This window comes from Diorhabda sublineata, chromosome 8 (assembly GCF_026230105.1).
Source record: "Diorhabda sublineata isolate icDioSubl1.1 chromosome 8, icDioSubl1.1, whole genome shotgun sequence".
NCBI classification, from domain to species: domain Eukaryota; kingdom Metazoa; phylum Arthropoda; class Insecta; order Coleoptera; family Chrysomelidae; genus Diorhabda; species Diorhabda sublineata.
In genome coordinates this window covers 1,055,208-1,075,003 of record NC_079481.1, presented here as the reverse complement: position 1 = coordinate 1,075,003, position 19,796 = coordinate 1,055,208, and the positions used below count along the sequence as shown (strand labels likewise).

Genomic DNA, 19,796 nt, shown 5'->3' with positions numbered 1-19,796 from the left:
ATTATTTTATGGTCATTATTTCGAAAAAAATATCATTATTCATGGTTTTTTTCCAATTTTAAATGTTTACACATCATAATAATGAGAGTTACAACCCTTTATAAGGTTTCGTAACTTTTATTTTTCTTCTGGACTTGGAATTTTCGTTGTTTTGGCAAAAATAACTTTTGATACACCCTGTAGTTGTTACGATAATGAATTATACCTTCATAACATTATTAAAACTTCCTATATTTGATCTTGATGCTTTGTTATCACCTAAATTTAATTTATTCTATTTTATAATAATAGTTACATCTTACAGTAGACTGTAACTATTATTTTATGGTCATTATTTCGAAAAAAATATCATTATTCATGGTTTTTTTCCAATTTTAAATGTTTACACATCATAATAATGAGAGTTACAACCCTTTATAAGGTTTCGTAACTTTTATTTTTCTTCTGGACTTGGAATTTTCGTTGTTTTGGTAAAAATAACTTTTGATACACCCTGTAGTTGTTATGATAATGAGTTATACCTTCATAACATTATTAAAACTTCCTATATTTGATCTTGATGCTTTGTTATCACCTAAATTTAATTTATTCTGTTTTATAATAATAGTTACATCTTACAATAGACTGTAACTATTATTTTATGGTCATTATTTCGACAAAAATATCATTATTCATGGTTTTTTTCCAATTTTAAATGTTTACACATCATAATAATGAGAGTTACAACCCTTTATAAGGTTTCGTAACTTTTATTTTTCTTCTGGACTTGGAATTTTCGTTGTTTTGGCAAAAATAACTTTTGATACACCCTGTAGTTGTTATGATAATGAGTTATACCTTCATAACATTATTAAAACTTCCTATATTTGATCTTGATGCTTTGTTATCACCTAAATTTAATTTATTCTATTTTATAATAATAGTTACATCTTACAGTAGACTGTAACTATTATTTTATGGTCATTATTTCGAAAAAAATATCATTATTCATGGTTTTTTTCCAATTTTAAATGTTTACACATCATAATAATGAGAGTTACAACCCTTTATAAGGTTTCGTAACTTTTATTTTTCTTCTGGGCTTGGAATTTTCGTTGTTTTGGTAAAAATAACTTTTGATACACCCTGTAGTTGTTACGATAATGAGTTATACCTTCATAACATTATTAAAACTTCCTATATTTGATCTTGATGCTTTGTTATCACCTAAATTTAATTTATTCTGTTTTATAATAATAGTTACATCTTACAATAGACTGTAACTATTATTTTATGGTCATTATTTCGACAAAAATATCATTATTCATGGTTTTTTTCCAATTTTAAATGTTTACACATCATAATAATGAGAGTTACAACCCTTTATAAGGTTTCGTAACTTTTATTTTTCTTCTGGACTTGGAATTTTCGTTGTTTTGGTAAAAATAACTTTTGATACACCCTGTAGTTGTTATGATAATGAGTTATACCTTCATAACATTATTAAAACTTCCTATATTTGATCTTGATGCTTTGTTATCACCTAAATTTAATTTATTCTATTTTATAATAATAGTTACATCTTACAGTAGACTGTAACTATTATTTTATGGTCATTATTTCGAAAAAAATATCATTATTCATGGTTTTTTTCCAATTTTAAATGTTTACACATCATAATAATGAGAGTTACAACCCTTTATAAGGTTTCGTAACTTTTATTTTTCTTCTGGACTTGGAATTTTCGTTGTTTTGGCAAAAATAACTTTTGATACATCCTGTAGTTATTATGATAATGAGTTATACCTTCATAACATTATTAAAACTTCCTATATTTGATCTTGATGCTTTGTTATCACCTAAATTTAATTTATTCTGTTTTATAATAATAGTTACATCTTACAGTAGACTGTAACTATTATTTTATAGTCATTATTTCGAAAAAATATTCATTTATCATGTTTTTTTTCCTAATTTTAAATGTTTACACACTGTAATAATGAGAGTTACAACCCTTTATAAGATTTTGTAACTTTCATTATATCGGTAACTATTTAGTTACAACTTTTTATTATTATTTATAATTGCTCCCAATTAAATATTGTTTTTTTTTCTCCAATTTTTCCAGATGCCTCACACACCTCACACTCCTCATACGCCACACACGCCGCACACTCCCGGAGGAGGTACGCCGGGATCGGCGCACACCCCTGGAGGCGGTACCGGTCCGCCGAGCGTACCTCCTGCGACGTCGGACGCTCACAACACAAGTAACGGTTCCAATAACGGAAATCCGGCTTCGGTACCTGGCACCAATACCGACACCTCAGTACCGGACATCCCTTCGGATCTTAATTTCGATCCGGCGGCCGTCATCGACGGGGAAGGCACCGGACAAGAAGCCCTTAACGTAATTACCAATTAATCGTTAATTAAACGTCAAATTAATCCGGATTTTCTTTTGCAGTTATTACCGGATAGCGTGGATCCCATGGAACTTTTATCCTATTTGGATCCTCCGGATTTGAATACGCCGCCATCTAGCGGCAGCAGTTCGGGTCCGGCGAATACGTCGACTAACGACGACATATTGGCCTTGTTCGAATGAGCCTACAATCGTGTATTTTTCTCTCTACCCCCGTATTTCTCTCACCGCGCTTCGAGACTATACAGTGTGAGTGAAAATTGTGTGATAAACCGTTTAAATGACGATTTTAGGATCGCGCGTTAATATTTTGAAAAAAGAAAAGGTCTAAAATCAAATTTTTTTTGTATATATGGCGGTGAAAAAAATTTTTTTCTATTGGTTACTTTTGTTTGCCGGAATTATTTTTTATTTTTGGAAAATGTCTCTTTAAACAGCTCTCTGTATTGGTGAATTTTCATAAATACTTTCGGGGGGGCTCGAATTTTTTATAAACTGATTGAGGGAATTTGGAAATTATTATACGGGACGTCCCCAAATAACACAATTAGTTTAATCAACTTGTTCACTTGATTTAAATCTGTTACGAGATAAACTGATCATAATATGAATACAGAATGTGGAAAATGAGTCAAAACTGTGGATTCAACACACCCCGAACAATAATCCTCCATTTTAATTGATTAATTGGGGTTAGAAGTGGGTAATACTGTGGATGGAGTCAGATTTAACTGGCAGTCATTTTGCTATTGAGAAAAATCGGGTTTTTTTTGGAAAATACACATACAGGAAGCAAAAAATGAGTCAAAACTGTGGATTCAACACACCCCGAACAATAATCCTCCATTTTAATTGATTAATTGGGGTTAGAAGTGGGTAATACTGTGGATGGAGTCTGATTTAACTGGCAGTCATTTTTCTATAAGAAAAATCGTTTTTTTTTTGGAAAATACACATACAGGAAGCAAAAAATGAGTCAAAACTGTGGATTCAACACACCCCGAACAATAATCCTCCATTTTAATTGATTAATTGGGGTTAGAAGTGGGTAATACTGTGGATGGAGTCTGATTTAACTGGCAGTCATTTTTCTATAAGAAAAATCGTTTTTTTTTTTGGAAAATACACATACAGGAAGCAAAAAATGAGTCAAAACTGTGGATTCAACACACCCCGAACAATAATCCTCCATTTTAATTGATTAATTGGGGTTAGAAGTGGGTAATACTGTGGATGGAGTCTGATTTAACTGGCAGTCATTTTTCTATAAGAAAAATCGTTTTTTTTTTTGGAAAATACACATACAGGAAGCAAAAAATGAGTCAAAACTGTGGATTCAACACACCCCGAACAATAATCCTCCATTTTAATTGATTAATTGGGGTTAGAAGTGGGTAATACTGTGGATAGAGTCTGATTTAACTGGCAGTAATTCTTCTATGAGGTAAATCGATTCTTACTGGAAAATATACATACAGGATGTGGAAAATGAGTCAAAACTATGGATACAAGATACTGTGGACAATTATCTTCCATTTTATTTTGTTTATTGGGGTATGAAGTGGGCAATACTGTGGACAGAGCTTGGTATGAGCCATAGTGGGTTTCCCATTACAAAATGTGTGCCCAAAAAAAATTCTCTAAGAATATTGATACAAAATATAAAATTTTATAATACAGGGCGATCCTAATATCGATATATAATCAAAAATATACATACAGGATATACAAAAACCATCAAAATTATCGATTTACTCCATACAACGTAACATTTCGTACCACATTCGACTAATAGGTGCTAAATCTGGTGAATACGTTGGACAGAGAACGAAATTTCGAGAAACTGGGCGTCAAAAAACAGTATACGGGATGTCTCGTAAGTTTTACTTAATTTTAAACAAGTTTATCTATGTATTTCGATTTTTTTACGATTTTGAGTTGACAGAAAATTAAATTTTTGGGCGTTTTTACGAAAAACAACCAACAGTTAACCAATAGAAAAAAAATGTCGACGAATAATTAAATTATAACGGCCAGTTTTAATATATAAATATATATATATATGGATAGTATTAATGATTTTTAAAAAAAGAAGAAGAAACGCGAGAAATATAAATATACTTAAAAAATGAGTAGAAAAATTTGAAACCAAAATTTAGGTACCTATTTTAGGGACTCCTTTGCATCTCTGTGTGCATTATTATGCTTAACAAGTATTATTATTATTATTATACTATAAACAATTCTGTGAACCTTTTATAACACGTCAGACATGACACTTTCGAGGGACAACCCGTATAGATGCGGTAGCGTGCGACGTTTTCGATACCCGAGCGGTTTAAAAAAATGTATCGCTTAGAACCGTCTTCAGTATTTTTATTATTTTGAATTGCGGGTCAAACTGTATAATAAATTTTCTAAAATGAATTCTAATTGTATTTATCGTGTGAAACTGGTCTTATAAAAATTCTAAGCCCACAACTATAGGACAACCTGTATAGTACAATTTCGAAAAAATTTCTAAATTTGTTTATCGTGTGAAACTGACTTTATAAATTCACTTTTTCAACATTTCTCATTGTTTTACGTCGAATTTTAAATTTAGGGACAACCTGTATAGTAAATTTTCTAAAACGAATTTTGTTTATCGTGTGAAACTGGCTTTACATCGAAAATCAAAATTTGGGACAACCTTCATTTATTTTTTAATTCTAAATTCATTTATTGTGTGAAACTAACTTTTTGATTGTTTTACTGCACACTTTAGGACAATCTGTATAGTAAATTTTCTAGAACGAATTCTAATTTTGTTCATCGTGTGAAACTGGCCTTACATTTTTCATTTTAAATGTTCCTTAGTGTTTTACATCGAAAATCAAAATTTGGGACAACCTGTATAAACATTTTTTCAAAATTATATATTCATTTATCGTGTAAAACTGCATTTACAAATTCACGTTTTGATTGTTTTTTTACGTCGAATTTCACACTTTGGGACAATCTGTATAGCAAATTTTCTAGAACGTATTCTAGTTTTGTTTATCGTTTGAAACTGGCCTTTTGACAGTTCTTTAACTTCAATAAAAAATTTCAGAGACAATCTTTATAGTTAGTTGAATATTTTCTATAATTATATATTACAAATTTTATTTCATATTGCGATATTTTATAACGAAAACTGAGACAATCTATATAGTTAATTTTTAAAACTCAAATTGTTCTATAGTTTTATGATATTTAAATTCTATTCGTATATTTTGATAACAAATATTGGAACAAACTGTATAGTTAATTTTTAACATTTTAAATTTTGATGGCTACTTTTCAAAAAATTCTCAAAAAAAACTTTTACATACTTCAATTTTGGAGACATACTATATATATTTTCTCAATTAAAACATTAATTTATTTTTGACGACATACCTAAAGATTATTTTTTTATATTAATAATCAGTTAATTAAGTAAAATTTAAAATTAAAAAAAAAATAACTATACAGGTTGTATCAATATTTGTTATTCGAATAAATTATTTTCGTCTATCATTCATTTGCTTTCATTGGAAAATTTTCATTTGTCACGAGATTTGTATCGAAAACTTCGCACCTAACTATATATTATGTTATACAGTATGTATTAAGAAAAAAATACACACAAATACCACATATAATATTTTTTAAAATAAGAACTCTGACAAGACTGTGATATAAAGTTTAATTATAAGTAATTTTAACATATTCAATTATTGTATATTAAATTTAGCTAAAACAAAAAATATTATGTTATATAGTGGACTTTGTGTAAATTTTCCTTTAAATAAAAAAATAATTCGATGTGATAGAAAATATATTTTGGTGAAAAAAAACTATACGAGGCGTTTTATTTATTTATCATTTAGAATGGTTTAACGTTGTTTTTGACTTAGATAAAACAACGTCTAACCCTGTATAATATATTTATACCTTAAACGTGTCTGTCTGTATTATTTTATCTGATGTAGGGTCCAAGTTCCTAACATATAATAATTTTAAATTAAAAAAAAATTAATATAAATAAATAAATATTTATATATATATAAATATACGAGGTTCACACGAATTTTTATACGTCTGATTGCCAAGAAATTAATTCTAAAGATAAAAACAAAAAACTTAGACGAGGGAAATATATGTCGATATTCTGTGTATATTATAATGTAGAAAAGAAAAATATTTATTTGACACGATTTAAATGAAAACACTACAATCGCTTCCATTTGTAAAATAATGCCAATAATTTACCCCGAGGGTGAGAAAAAAATAATAGTTGATATTGGACCAATTGTCTCTACCAACTCACCATTTCAAGAAATTGAAGAATTGTTTAGGCGTCAGAATTGATAAAACATTATACTCTCTCTATCCCTTTTAACTTGTTACCACGATTTATTTGTCTCTAAGCCTACCCTGACTCACTCACAATTCCATTTTTAGTGATTAAAGACTCATTTAAGCTCCAAAGTTCAAAATTCAGTTCAATTTGATCAAATTGAAATTTGTTTTACGAAATCCAATTATCCCTACACCAACACTGACTTACAACCCCACTTTGATCACAAAATTTCGTTTTTTGTGATGAAACACTCATTCAGGATCCAAAATTTGAAATTTAGTGTAGATTCATTAAAATTTTATTAAATTGAACTTGTTTTACAAGATCCAATTGTCTCTACATCAACACTGACTACAACCCCACCATTTACTCACGTTTTGATCACAAAATTTCGTTATTAATGATCAAAGACTCATTTAGGCTCCAAAGTTTGAGATTCAGTTAGATTTGATTTAATTTAAGCTTGTTCCTCGAAATCCAATCTCTCCGACTTACAAGCCCACCCTGATTCACGTTTTCACACCAAAATATCATTTTCAGTGGTTAAAAGCTGATTTGACTATAAAAATTGAAACTTTAATTAATTTGAGCAAGATTTCAGATTATAAAGAAGATTCATTTTTGGCTCAATTCTCAAAAATATACGTGAATTTTATTAATTTTGTAATAACAGATGAACACAACTGTACTTAACAATAATAGAATTGTCTAGAACAATATAACTTACCCTAATTATTCAAACATATCTGAAAAGTATTAAAAAATTTCACTAAATAGACTTAAAAAACTAGAATTTTAAAAGAACACAGCACGAAACACAATCACTAAATTGAAACTTTGAGATGAATACACTAACACTTTCCATTCACAACACTCTGTCGTCCATTTTATTTTCACTGATATATACTCCGTTAGTAACAGGTAACCAAATTAAAATTAAGTGCTTATGATATGCAATTATCATGTTTCTTATAGTTTCTTGAGCAAAATAAAAAAAATTTTTCAATAAAATTCATAAGCAAATCAATTTTTGCCTTTTTTTTGTTATTTTCAATAACTTTTACACGACGCAGTGGTTTTTGTAACGTTCTAGTAAAAACTCGATCTACTAGTTCATCGATCTCGCTGCATTCTATTGATTCTATTAAAATATATTCGTCACTTCCGATATCCAATACCAACATTGATTTTACTTTCCACAGAGATAAAAAAATACCTTGAGTTTTTTATTATAAAAGTTAAAAATATAAAAACAAATTTAAACTAAATCATAAAAAACGATCATTTGTTCGTCTTATTTGTAAAAAAAGTAAGATTATAAATTTTGTTTATGGAAATGTCAGTTTAACTAGTTCGTGACTGAATAACTCTAATAACTAAGACTTTACTAATTCTAATAAGAAGAGGATATAAAGGAAATGATTCTATTTTTATAAAAAACAATAAATGTTATTTTATATTTAAGAGACAATTGGTAAATTATACCTTCTATTATCTCGAATATATTTGAATTTAAAATCAAAGTCTTTTATATTATCGAATAACTTTTTTTCCCATGTTTATTATTACTTTCAGAATTATATTTTTTAATTTTTATAACGGTGTTATTTTGATATGAAAATAAAAAAAATTGATAATTATTGGCATTTTTCATTTAATTTTTGTATGAAACAAATATAAATAATAGATTAAATTATTCAGTAGAAATTATATACTACGTATGATTTTGCTGATGTAAATAAAATTGTACATTTCAATAAGATCATGTCTATGCATACGTTTTTTTTCTTTTAGACCATTCTTCCTTTTTTTAACCACTTCCTTTCTCTAAAAAACTATCCAGCTGTAAGTTGTATGGAAAATAGTAATAGTCCAGTCAACCTTTGTGGTGAAACTGAAAGGCGGTAGAGGGCGTACGCGTTCTTGCTTGTGCGCATGAATTATAATACTTGTAACAAATTTCCAAACATTTTTCCCTTTCATTACCCCTGAAAACATTAAGTAGATATTTAATTACGATAAATGAATAAACTATATGTTATTGTCGAAAAAAATAACGGAATAATCAAAATCTTATGTGAAATCGAAGAAAGAAAATTACTTGTACGCCTCTGGTGGCACAGTTTCGAAGTTCATTAATGAAAATATATACATTTCTTAAAAAGTATTCTTGCCCTGTTAATTTGTGATTTGACGATAAAGACCATTTTTGTGTGATTTTTATTCCATTAGAAAGAGCACCTTAAAATTCATAACGCAGCTGTAATAGCACGCATGCGCTAAAATATACCGATGGAGTGATGTCCAACATTATTGCCAGACTTATTTTAACAACTGAGAAACAACAATCTTTTGACGTAGTGGAAACAGTTTGCTTAACGCAAATTTGATAAAAATATATTTCATTACTAAAACTGTTAAAAAAATATATACAAAATTTAAATTGTTAACTCAAATTAAGATTTTAAAAACTCGAAGAATGAAATTTAGTTTAAAATATATCATATTAAAATAGATCCTTTAGCTCTGGCAACACCGCTGACTAATATGAATATCGAAGCAGCTGTACATTTCATTTTGGCGCAAATTTGCTCATAAGAAGTTTTCGTTGATTAAGCATCAGATTAGTTTCGATCTAAACTTTCTTAAATGTGTTTATACAACGGCAAGTAAGTTTTTGAATCTTTTATTTCAAATTATATATTTTGCTAAATATTACTGGTAAACTATCATTTTTTTCTTAAAAATTCATGTTCGTATTGTTATTTAGACCTTATTTTCTATAAATTACCCAATAATCCACCTTCTATTTTATATTTTTTGTTACGTATATGAATTAATTATTCAAAAATAACAAAGGTTTTAACTTTTTCCTTCCTAATTTTGATAAGAAATCATTTCAAGGAAATAATTTAAGGTAGCAATTTAATTTTATAAACCAAGAATAATTATCAGTTGTGTTTAGTTTAATAGAATTTTAAAAAAGGTTTTACTACGCGAATCTAATAACAAAGAATATATTTTCATCATTTTTCAAGTAAATGTAAGTAGTAACAGTGACATTTATATAGTCACTTCCTGTTTATCATTAATAGTTTTGACATTTGACAGCAATCGTGCTAACCCTGTCACATTTCCCTCTTAAAACAAGATGGACTTCTATTGTCAAATAAATAAACAATTTTATTAATTGATAAACCTAATAAAAAAAAAATAGAAAATTTGCAATTTATATTTATGGTTAAAAAAATATATAAAATAACAGTGTTGCCAAAATTTTTTGTTTCGCTAACTTATGTTTCAAAACGGATTTGTGTACCAATTATAGTATACAGTGTGTATCGATAATAATTTGGAATTTTTGACAATTCAAAACAAGATGTTGACCTGAATTATGTATTTATATAAAATGTGTACAAATTCAATGACGAAATTGTGAAATTTTCGTATTAAACCACTTGAACTATTATCTTTCTGAGATAAAAATTTAAATGATATCGAACAAATTGGTAAGAAAATTAACTTAAAAGTAAATAAATCCTTGATGCAGGAATACCTACGGTTCGATATTAATTGATTGTTGTATAAATCCGATAGGAGCTAATACAAACGGGTAAATATAATAAAATAAACTTTTTATAATTTAATTTCTAAATATTTACGTGTTGAAAAACGAGGTCGGATTTTTCCACGTACATTTATTCAGTAAACAGTCACCAGTATGTATATTCTAAAAAAGAAGAAGTTATTCTATTCATTTTTCTATGAATTGTATATTTTGAGGTCTCTTAGTTTCTTTAGCATCTCGTATACATGTTATGGAATCGATAAATTTCCTCCCTGAGATTCTTGGGTATTTTAAAGTTTCGTAGTAGTGGAAAATATCGTCCATTGCGTCGACTGCAACCCTGCAGATGCACTTGCATAACGAACTAGGTGGTGTATATAATTTAGTTGTCATTTTCGTTTAAAAAAAAAAACGTGTTCGAAAAATTTTGATGTGTTTTATTTTCTCAAAAAGATTTTTGTAAGTACAATAAATAAAAATTCAATCGTTTTTAGTAGATAAAATAATTTTCTATTTATGAAACTCCATTTTGTGACAATTTAACATAATACGTTATACAATATGTATAAATATTTAACTTGAATATAGGTTCGACCTAAAAATATTAGCCGGTTCCAAATACCCAGAAATATCTCCAGACAACGACATTGTTGTCAGACTGTGAACGTTGTTATGAGAAAAGTTACGAAAATAACATAAGCAAGGAATATTAAAAGTTATAGGGAAGTGGAGATATGATCCGTGACGAAAAAATTCAATACTTATTATAGAATAACGAACAATGTTTCTATTAAATGGAAATAATTCAGTTCTAATAAGTTCAATAACACGGATATAATTTAAAATCAAAGATTCTTTTTCGAGAATTTATATATGACAACGTTGCTTTCATCGTGATTGTTGGGATAAGTAGAAAAGAACAATAGATTACAATTATAGAAGTTAGAGAGAGATACGTATATATCACTTTTTTCAACTGTTCTGTAGTAATAAAGCTTCTTCTTCTTTTTTAAGAATTTAATGCCTACTACTTTGACAACATCTTATAATAAACGTAAATTGATATATAAGTTATGGATGTAGAGGGTAAATGAAAAGGAATTTATTATCTTGTATAAGAAGATTTGTGATTAATTTAAATATTTTATAATAATACTTTTAAATATTGATTACATTTTAATAGAAATAAAAGTATGGAGATCTTCTATATTAGATTGAATATTTTTTGAAAATAAATTGTTTTTATTCGAATATTTAAAAAATATAAGCAGTAACTATAAAGATGTGTAGTGCTTTAGTCCGGTCAAATTAGTTTTAAATTTTTAGATTCAATATTTTTCAGAAACGTTGGATTTTACTGAAAAAAGTATTTAGACATTTTTTTAAAGATAATCATGTGATGTATAATTGTGACTAGAAAATTTATCAAGTACGTAATCTACGGGGGTTTTGCATTTGTGATGATGTTTTTAAAATTTGAATATTGTTATTCACGTATATGGGGCTTCAAAAATTTTGTAAAAATAACAATATTTTCTTTTTAGATGATGTTACGTTATTTTTTTCACAATTCCTATTCAAAATTGTACATATTTTTAATAGCAACGATTATTCTTTATACTATTTATAGTTTCGAAGAAAAAACCAGCAATTTTTACAAAAAAGGTAATTATTCAAAACGTATAAATTGTTTTTTGACATATGACAGCAGTTTGATATAAGGCCCGCGCTTGCGCATAGACCACACTATCATTCATCACACATTCATTATTTATGTTCATATAAATTTGAACAGTATATCATTTCGCGCGCTTTTTCTATTGGAGCTGTCATTAATTCTTCAAGGTCAACCAATCGCGTGAACGACTGCAGACTTTCCTATACAGGGAGCTCAATATATATCATAACTTCACTTAAAATTAGAAATTGACAACCTTTTTGTGTATAAACAGCTGCCAAACTTGTTTCAGACTATTAGATACAGGGTGGAGTATGCTTATCACTATCATATTTTGAAATTTTCACAACTAGACGTATTTTACAATTAAAATTAAGTTGAATTTGTATTTCAGGATCTATTATCTCAATTATAAAACAAGATTATTTATATTTAATTAATAATTCGAAGTGCAAAATACCAGAGAGCGATCCGTATAATGAAGATATCGTTAATTTTATTAAAGAAGAAAAATATTTTAAATGCTCGTCAAAACATCTTCTAACGTATATTAGCAAAAAAAATGATATCGTTACGTTAAACGTAAATCAAAGTTTATTAGGAGAATATAGTATTTTTAATGTCAATTGTTGTTATTCTAATATAACAAGAATTAATTACGAAAAATCAAATGATAATCAAATCAAGTAAGTATACTTTATTTTATTATTTTTTTTTCGGGCAGTGTATATATATATATATATATTTTACTTTACGTGTCATTAATCTCCATAGAATTTATTAATTCTGGCAACGCTGTTCTAAAAGTCGTCTAACACACGCTTTATTATATGCATCCACTTTTATATTCTTCAAAACAACTGATTCACGGGAACTTCAAATACATAATTATAATTCATTTTACCTACTAATGGATATATTACAAATTATAAAAAAATCTAAATTTTTATATAATAAATCGTAACTTCTTACATTGACATTTAAGATTCTAAACAGTCACGGTCACTAAGCTGGAAAGGAGAGCAACGTTGTCGATTTTAAATAAACGTAATTCGTAAAGATATATTCAATTCAATTCATTTTGTATTTTTAAAGTGTCATAATATGTAAGATTTATTTATGCATTTTATATAAATATGGGATTTTACTTTATTCTGTAAAAAATTGATCAAAAAGCTTTATTATCGATTAACTACTTATCCACTTATATCATACCAACCTTCATTCGCGCCAACTTGGCAACATCCGTGATCAAATTATGACTGTTGCTATTTAGTGACTCACAATTAGTTCCAAGCTATTGCATATTTGCCAGCTTTAACTATTTATTATTATTTCAAATTTTTCTCCAAGAAAATATTATATATATTATTATATATTATATAACGACAGTTTTGTATTACTTAATTAATAAAAGTATTGTTTTATATCAAATTATTTCTAAAAGTTTTCGATTTGAGAGGAAATTTCATTATAAATCATGGGAATATTAAAAAACATCGAGGAAATTTCGGTAACTACGGCAACGTTGATATCTTCTTTTACGACTTTAAAACTGTCTGTTTTAGTCTAAATGCCGCCATTATCATAGTATCATATAGCTATTTCTTCAATTTGTTTATTCATTTATTTATTACTGTTTTTGTCATGTTTTTGTGAAAAATATTAACAATTATAATAATTACGTGTGTGGTATGTAACAATGAGATCCATTTGAATTGATATTTATCGTTAAATCGGTAAGTATTTTTAGGTTAATTACCTATTTCATATTAATAATTTTACTTATAAATAATTAATTAACAGTTTCTAATTGCTATTGAAGAGTGGAAATTTAATACAAAAACGAATCTCAGATTAAAATATCTTTGTAAACATAAAATTTTCAATAATTTTGGTTCGTATCATAGCAGGCATTTATAATATGTAAATACACATAAAAAATACTAAACTTTACCAAACTAGATACCTTCCGACACCTTTTGTAGGTAAATTTTATTAACATAACTAAAATTCTATCCTAATTTGACAACATTGAAATTTAGAACTGCACAACTTCAACGATCATATGGATACTTTTTTTACAACGTTGCCAGTTTTAAGACACAATACAATCATTGAACATATTGTCTTTAAGTTACATTTGGTAAGGCTTATTTCAGTTTGTTCAAATTTTTGTCCCGATAAATTAAATTTAAACACACTGTATATTTTTTGAAAAATTTGGATATTTTCGGGGGTTTAATTTACTCAAACAACAATTCACATCATAAAACTTAGCAACACTGTAAAACTACACAAATCAGTCGTACCATATTGTCAAAGTAGCGATGCCAGATCTATTGACTTAGAACTGTGTGAGTGGTTTCATTAAAATTATCTTGATAGTTTTTTTTTTTTATTTTATTTCACAAAATAATTAAAATTCACGTCAAGAAAATTGCGACGCTGGTATTTATTTTAACAATAAACCACATCGATGATGATTACGTCACCGTTCATGAAACGTCGTATCATATTATATACGTAACGTTGCCAAATTTATAAAATTTCCAGACAATATTTTGTTTTCACTTAAAACTAATTTTTTTTTTTAAATTTGTTGTCTTACGATTTTTCGTTATACAATTAAAAATATGTTTTTATATTTGTTACAAAAATTGTATTATTTACTTATTAAAAAGTGTGCTTTATTATTAAATTATTATGATTAGACAAAACAATACTTTCACCAAAAAAAAAAAAAATTGGCAACGTCGTAACTTATTTCACTATAACAACGTGATACATCAATACCAATCGAATGAATGACGTCACGGTTCAGGAAACTATAAACATATGATTGTAGTATTGATGCAGGGTTGCTGGATTTACAACATTATCAGTAGATCTTCTGATTTTACTTAGAAATTTGATATTGGCTATAATTTTCGGTACATCAATGGTTTTTTTAGGTTATCTAGCTGCGTTTATTTCGAAAAGTCAGTAGAATTAAAATTTCCTTTCGTAAAAGTGATATGTTCGACATTATTCTACGAAGTATACGCTAACGTACACGCAACCACATTTCCGATAAAGAAAAAAAAACGAACGCATTCCGATTCGAAATACAGCGTACTACTATTGGGTATAGACAGTATGTCAAAAGCGAATTTGAAACGGACGATGCCGAAAACTTACGAACACGTTGAACGTACCATGGTTAACCTTAAAGGGTATAATAAAATAGGCGATAATACATTTCCAAATTTAATGGCCGTACTGTCGGGCTATTCCATGGATCAGTTATCGAAATTTTGTAACAAAAAAATAAAACAAAATAACTGCAAATTTATTTGGGATAATTTTAAATTTTCCGGTTATACGACAGCTTACGCCGAAGACGAATGCAGTATATCGACTTTCAATTACGATAGACTCGGTTTTTTACAACCACCCACCGATTATTATTACCACCCCTATTTCATAGCAGCCGAAAAACTACCCGTCATCGAAAGAGGTAGAATGATTTACTGCGCAGGTCCGGAAACGTCCGGCGAACGTATCTTGAACGCGGCAAGAGATTTCTCGATAACCTTCAACGACACGCCATCTTTCGGATTGTTTTGGAGCAATAGTTTTAGTCACGATGACGTAAATATGCCCGGAGTTATGGACGATGCTTTTTTAAATCTATTATCGAATCGGGAATTTTTAATTTCTTTGAAAAATACGATTTTAATTTTTTTTAGCGATCACGGGTTTAGATTCGGCGATATTAGATACACTCATACAGGGTGGTTGGAAGAAAGATTACCTTTTATGTATATACGAGTTCCGGATGGTTTTAAATCGAATTTTCCGGAAAAATTCGATGGTTTATTAGTGAATTCCGGTAGGTTAACCACACCTTGGGATATTTTTAATACCCTACAGGATATTTTGAAATTGCAAAATGATTCGTACGAAGTTTTAATTAGTCCCGGTTGTCGTTCGTGTCAATCTTTATTTCGAGAAGTAATCGAAAGTAGAAGTTGCGCAGACGCTAATATAGAACAGCACTGGTGCACGTGTAACGGCCATAATTATATCGATCCGAATGATCGGAGAGTCGAATCGATATCTCGGTTCGTCGTTGACGAAGTGAATCGATTAATCGATACGTTCGAGGACGGCGCGTTGTGTATGAGATACGATTTGAGGAATGTTAGAATGTCCGGGGTGTCCGAATATTATTTTAACGGTAAAAATGAAAGTTCGCGTTACTTTTTGGTTATGGTGGAAACGAATCCGCCGGCTATGTTCGAGGCTACCGTCGAGGAAGTCGTCGACGGGGAGGATTTGAGGTTGTTGGGCGAGGTGAGTAGAATCGATCGATACGAACCTGTTACCAGGTGTATCGAAACAAACGGTTCGTTGAAAAAATATTGTTACTGCGATAGTTGGTGGGCGAGATTTAAAAAAACGGTTTGGTGAACATTTTTGACGTAGGAGTCGATTGCTGAACGTAATTATGATCAGAAAATTACGTCACGCGCCAGGAAACGTATTATCGCATCGATGCAACGTTGCCAGTTCTAATGATTTTTCAGTAGATCTCCTGATTTAACTCGTTTAATGCATTATTTCATATTTTTTTCATTCATATAGTTTTTTTTATTACCATTTGTTTAATAGACCGTTTTTTTTTTCAAAAAATTGCGTCGTTTTCCAGGAAATTTCTTTATAGAAAACTTTCGCAATGATGCGGTGTTGCCAAAAAATTCAGTGTTTTAGAGGGGGTTACGTCATTTTGGTAAGATTTTCGCATCGATGCGACGTTGCCAGTTCTAATGATTTTTCAGTAGATCTCCTGATTTAACTCGTTTAATGCATTATTTCATATTTTTTTCATTCATATAGTTTTTTTTATTACCATTTGTTTAATAGACCGTTTTTTTTTTTCAAAAAATTGCGTCGTTTTCCAGGAAATTTCTTTATAGAAAACTTTCGCAATGATGCGGTGTTGCCAAAAAATTCAGTGTTTTAGAGGGGGTTACGTCATTTTGGTAAGATTTTCGCATCGATGCGACGTTGCCAGTTCTAATGATTTTTCAGTAGATCTCCTGATTTAACTCGTTTAATGCATTATTTCATATTTTTTTCATTCATATAGTTTTTTTTATTACCATTTGTTTAATCGACCGTTTTTTTTTCGAAAAATTGCGTCGTTTTCCAGGAAATTTCTTTATAGAAAACTTTCGCAATAATGCGGTGTTGCCAAAAAATTCAGTGTTTTAGAGGGGGTTACGTCATTTTGGTAGATTTTCGCTTCGATGCGACGTTGCCAGTTCTAATGATTTTTCAGTAGATCTCCTGATTTAACTCGTTTAATGCATTATTTCATATTTTTTTCATTCATACAGTTTTTTTTATTACCATTTGTTTAATCGACCGTTTTTTTTTTTCGAAAAATTGCGTTCTTTTCCAGGAAATTTCTTTATAGAAAACTTTCGCAATAATGCGGTGTTGCCAAAAAATTCAGTGTTTTAGAGGGGGTTACGTCATTTTGGTAGATTTTCGCATCGATGCGACGTTGCCAGTTCTAATGATTTTTCAGTAGATCTCCTGATTTAACTCGTTTAAAGCATTGTTTGATATTTTTTATGATTCTCAGATTTTTTAGAATTTACACAGTTTTTTTCTCACTATTTTTTCAATCGACAAGAAAATTCTATTTTTTTTTTTCAAAAAATTACGTTTTTGTTTTTTTCTCGCCATTTTTTCTTTAAAAAAAGATTTTTTTAGAAAGAGTTGTCATTTTCGTAGATTTTCGCATTAATGCGACGTTGGCAGATCTAACGATTTCTCAGTAGACCTTGTGATTCAACTCAAAATTCAGTGTTTGACATTTTTATTGTTTCGAGATTTTTTTTACTTGCCATTTCATTAATCACCAAGAAAATTCAAATTATTTTGGAGAAAATTGCGTCGTTTTTCAGGAAACGTCATTTTCAGAAGTTTTCGCATTAATGCGACGTTGCCAGATCTACCCATTTTTCAACGAATCTACTGATTTATTTCTAAATTTAGTATTTGAGATTTTTCATCGAGATTTCGAGAATTTTTACAGTATATTTTGTTTTTTTTTTTTTCATCATCATATGTAGACATCATTTTAATGTTTTTTTCACTGGGATTTGAAAATTTTATTAAATCCTATTGATATCTACGCCTATGATAGTTATTTGGATTAGAAATTGTTTTTTTTTTAATAAATAAACTTGTTACGAAAATGTTGAAAATTATTTACATTTCCTTTAAAATGAACAAAAAATATCTCAATAATGTGAAATTTCTACAAATCCACTTAGTTGACGTCACACATCACCCTGTATAAACATTTGATACTTTAAACGCAGCCAAAAACCATATTTCATAACTATTTCTAATTATTTCCCGTTCTTTCCGAACAGACTATAATTTTAATTCCATATATTTGCACTTAATATCCGGATAGAACCGGAAACGAAAACTGGTTTTAAACCCTTTATAAACATCTGAAAATCTCGTATCTAAAATTATTAGACTATTAAAGAACAGCAAAAACATCACCCTGTATAATATATTTGTATAAATCATCTCAAATTTATTTATTTTTAAACATTTGATACTTTAAACGCAGCCAAAAACCATATTTTATAACTATTTCCAATTATTTCTCGTTCTTTCCGAACAGACTATAATTTTAATTCCGTATATTTCCACTTAATATCCGGATAGAACCGGAAACGAAAACTGGTTTTGAATCCTTTATAAACATCTGAAAATCTCGTATCTAAAATTATTAGACTATTAAAGAACAGCAAAAACATCACCCTGTATAATAATATATTTGTATAAATCATCTCAAATTTATTTAATTTTAAACATTTGATAATTTAAACGCAGCCAAAACCATATTTTATAACTATTTCCAATTATTTCTCGTTCTTTCCGAACAGACTATAATTTTAATTCCGTATATTTCCACTTAATATCCGGATAGAACCGGAAACGAAAACTGGTTTTAAACCCTTTATAAACATCTGAAAATCTCGTATCTAAAATTATTAGACTATTAAAGAACAGCAAAAACATCACCCTGTATAATATATTTGTATAAATCATCTCAAATTTATTTATTTTTAAACATTTGGTACTTTAAACGCAGCCAAAACCATATTTTATAACTATTTTTAATTATTTCTCGTTCTTTCCGAACAGACTATAATTTTAATTCCGTATATTTCCACTTAATATCCGGATAGAACCGGAAACGAAAATTGGTTTTGAATACTTTATAAACATCTGAAAATCTCGTATCTAAAATTATTAGACTATTAAAGAACAGCAAAAACATCACCCTGTATAATAATATATTTGTATAAATCATCTCAAATTTATTTAATTTTAAACATTTGATAATTTAAACGCAGCCAAAACCATATTTTATAACTATTTCTAATTATTTCTCGTTTTTTTCCGAACAGACTATAATTTTAATTCCGTATATTTCCACTTAATATCCGGATAGAACCGGAAACGAAAATTGGTTTTGAATACTTTATAAACATCTGAAAATCTCGTATCTAAAATTATTAGACTATTAAAGAACAGCAAAAACATCACCCTGTATAATAATATATTTGTATAAATCATCTCAAATTTATTTAATTTTAAACATTTGATAATTTAAACGCAGCCAAAACCATATTTTATAACTATTTCTAATTATTTCTCGTTTTTTTCCGAACAGACTATAATTTTAATTCCGTAT

The 19,796-nt window shown here is 28.5% G+C and overlaps 2 protein-coding genes across 5 annotated transcripts in view; both read left to right on the top strand.

Moving 5' to 3' along the window:
- LOC130447730 (zinc finger MIZ domain-containing protein 1) overlaps positions 1-8,542 on the top strand; it is a 35,007-nt gene extending 26,465 nt beyond the window's left edge. The window contains exons 9-10 of the mRNA XM_056784706.1: positions 2,108-2,389; positions 2,447-8,542. Coding sequence (XP_056640684.1) covers positions 2,108-2,389; positions 2,447-2,587 — 423 coding nt within the window. The 3' untranslated portion in view covers positions 2,588-8,542. The remainder of the gene's footprint in view (positions 1-2,107; positions 2,390-2,446) is intronic.
- Positions 8,543-9,367: 825 nt separating this feature from the next.
- Positions 9,368-18,273, top strand: LOC130447490 (uncharacterized). Of its 4 annotated transcripts, none has more exons than XM_056784330.1 (5): positions 9,368-9,442; positions 11,886-12,006; positions 12,414-12,705; positions 14,974-16,357; positions 17,980-18,224. In XM_056784330.1, exons 2-5 carry the CDS (start codon positions 11,886-11,888, stop codon positions 18,145-18,147), a joined length of 1,965 nt encoding a protein of 654 aa, XP_056640308.1. In that variant the 5' UTR covers positions 9,368-9,442; the 3' UTR covers positions 18,148-18,224. The 4 variants fall into 4 exon arrangements, with proteins under 4 accessions (XP_056640308.1, XP_056640312.1, XP_056640309.1 ...); XM_056784331.1 differs by lacking the exon at positions 9,368-9,442 and adding an exon at positions 10,313-10,386; XM_056784334.1 differs by having other exon boundaries at positions 14,974-18,273.
- Positions 18,274-19,796: the final 1,523 nt, after the last annotated feature.

Coding starts and splice junctions, on each gene's coding strand:
- LOC130447490 (XM_056784330.1), top strand. CDS start 11,886: ATGATGTTACGTTATTTTTTTCACAATTCCTATTCAAAATTGTACATA. Junction 12,706..14,973: donor TCAAATGATAATCAAATCAA/GTAAGTATACTT, acceptor TGGTTTTTTTAG/GTTATCTAGCTGCGTTTATT. Junction 16,358..17,979: donor ATTTGAGGTTGTTGGGCGAG/GTGAGTAGAATC, acceptor GTCGTTTTTCAG/GAAACGTCATTTTCAGAAGT.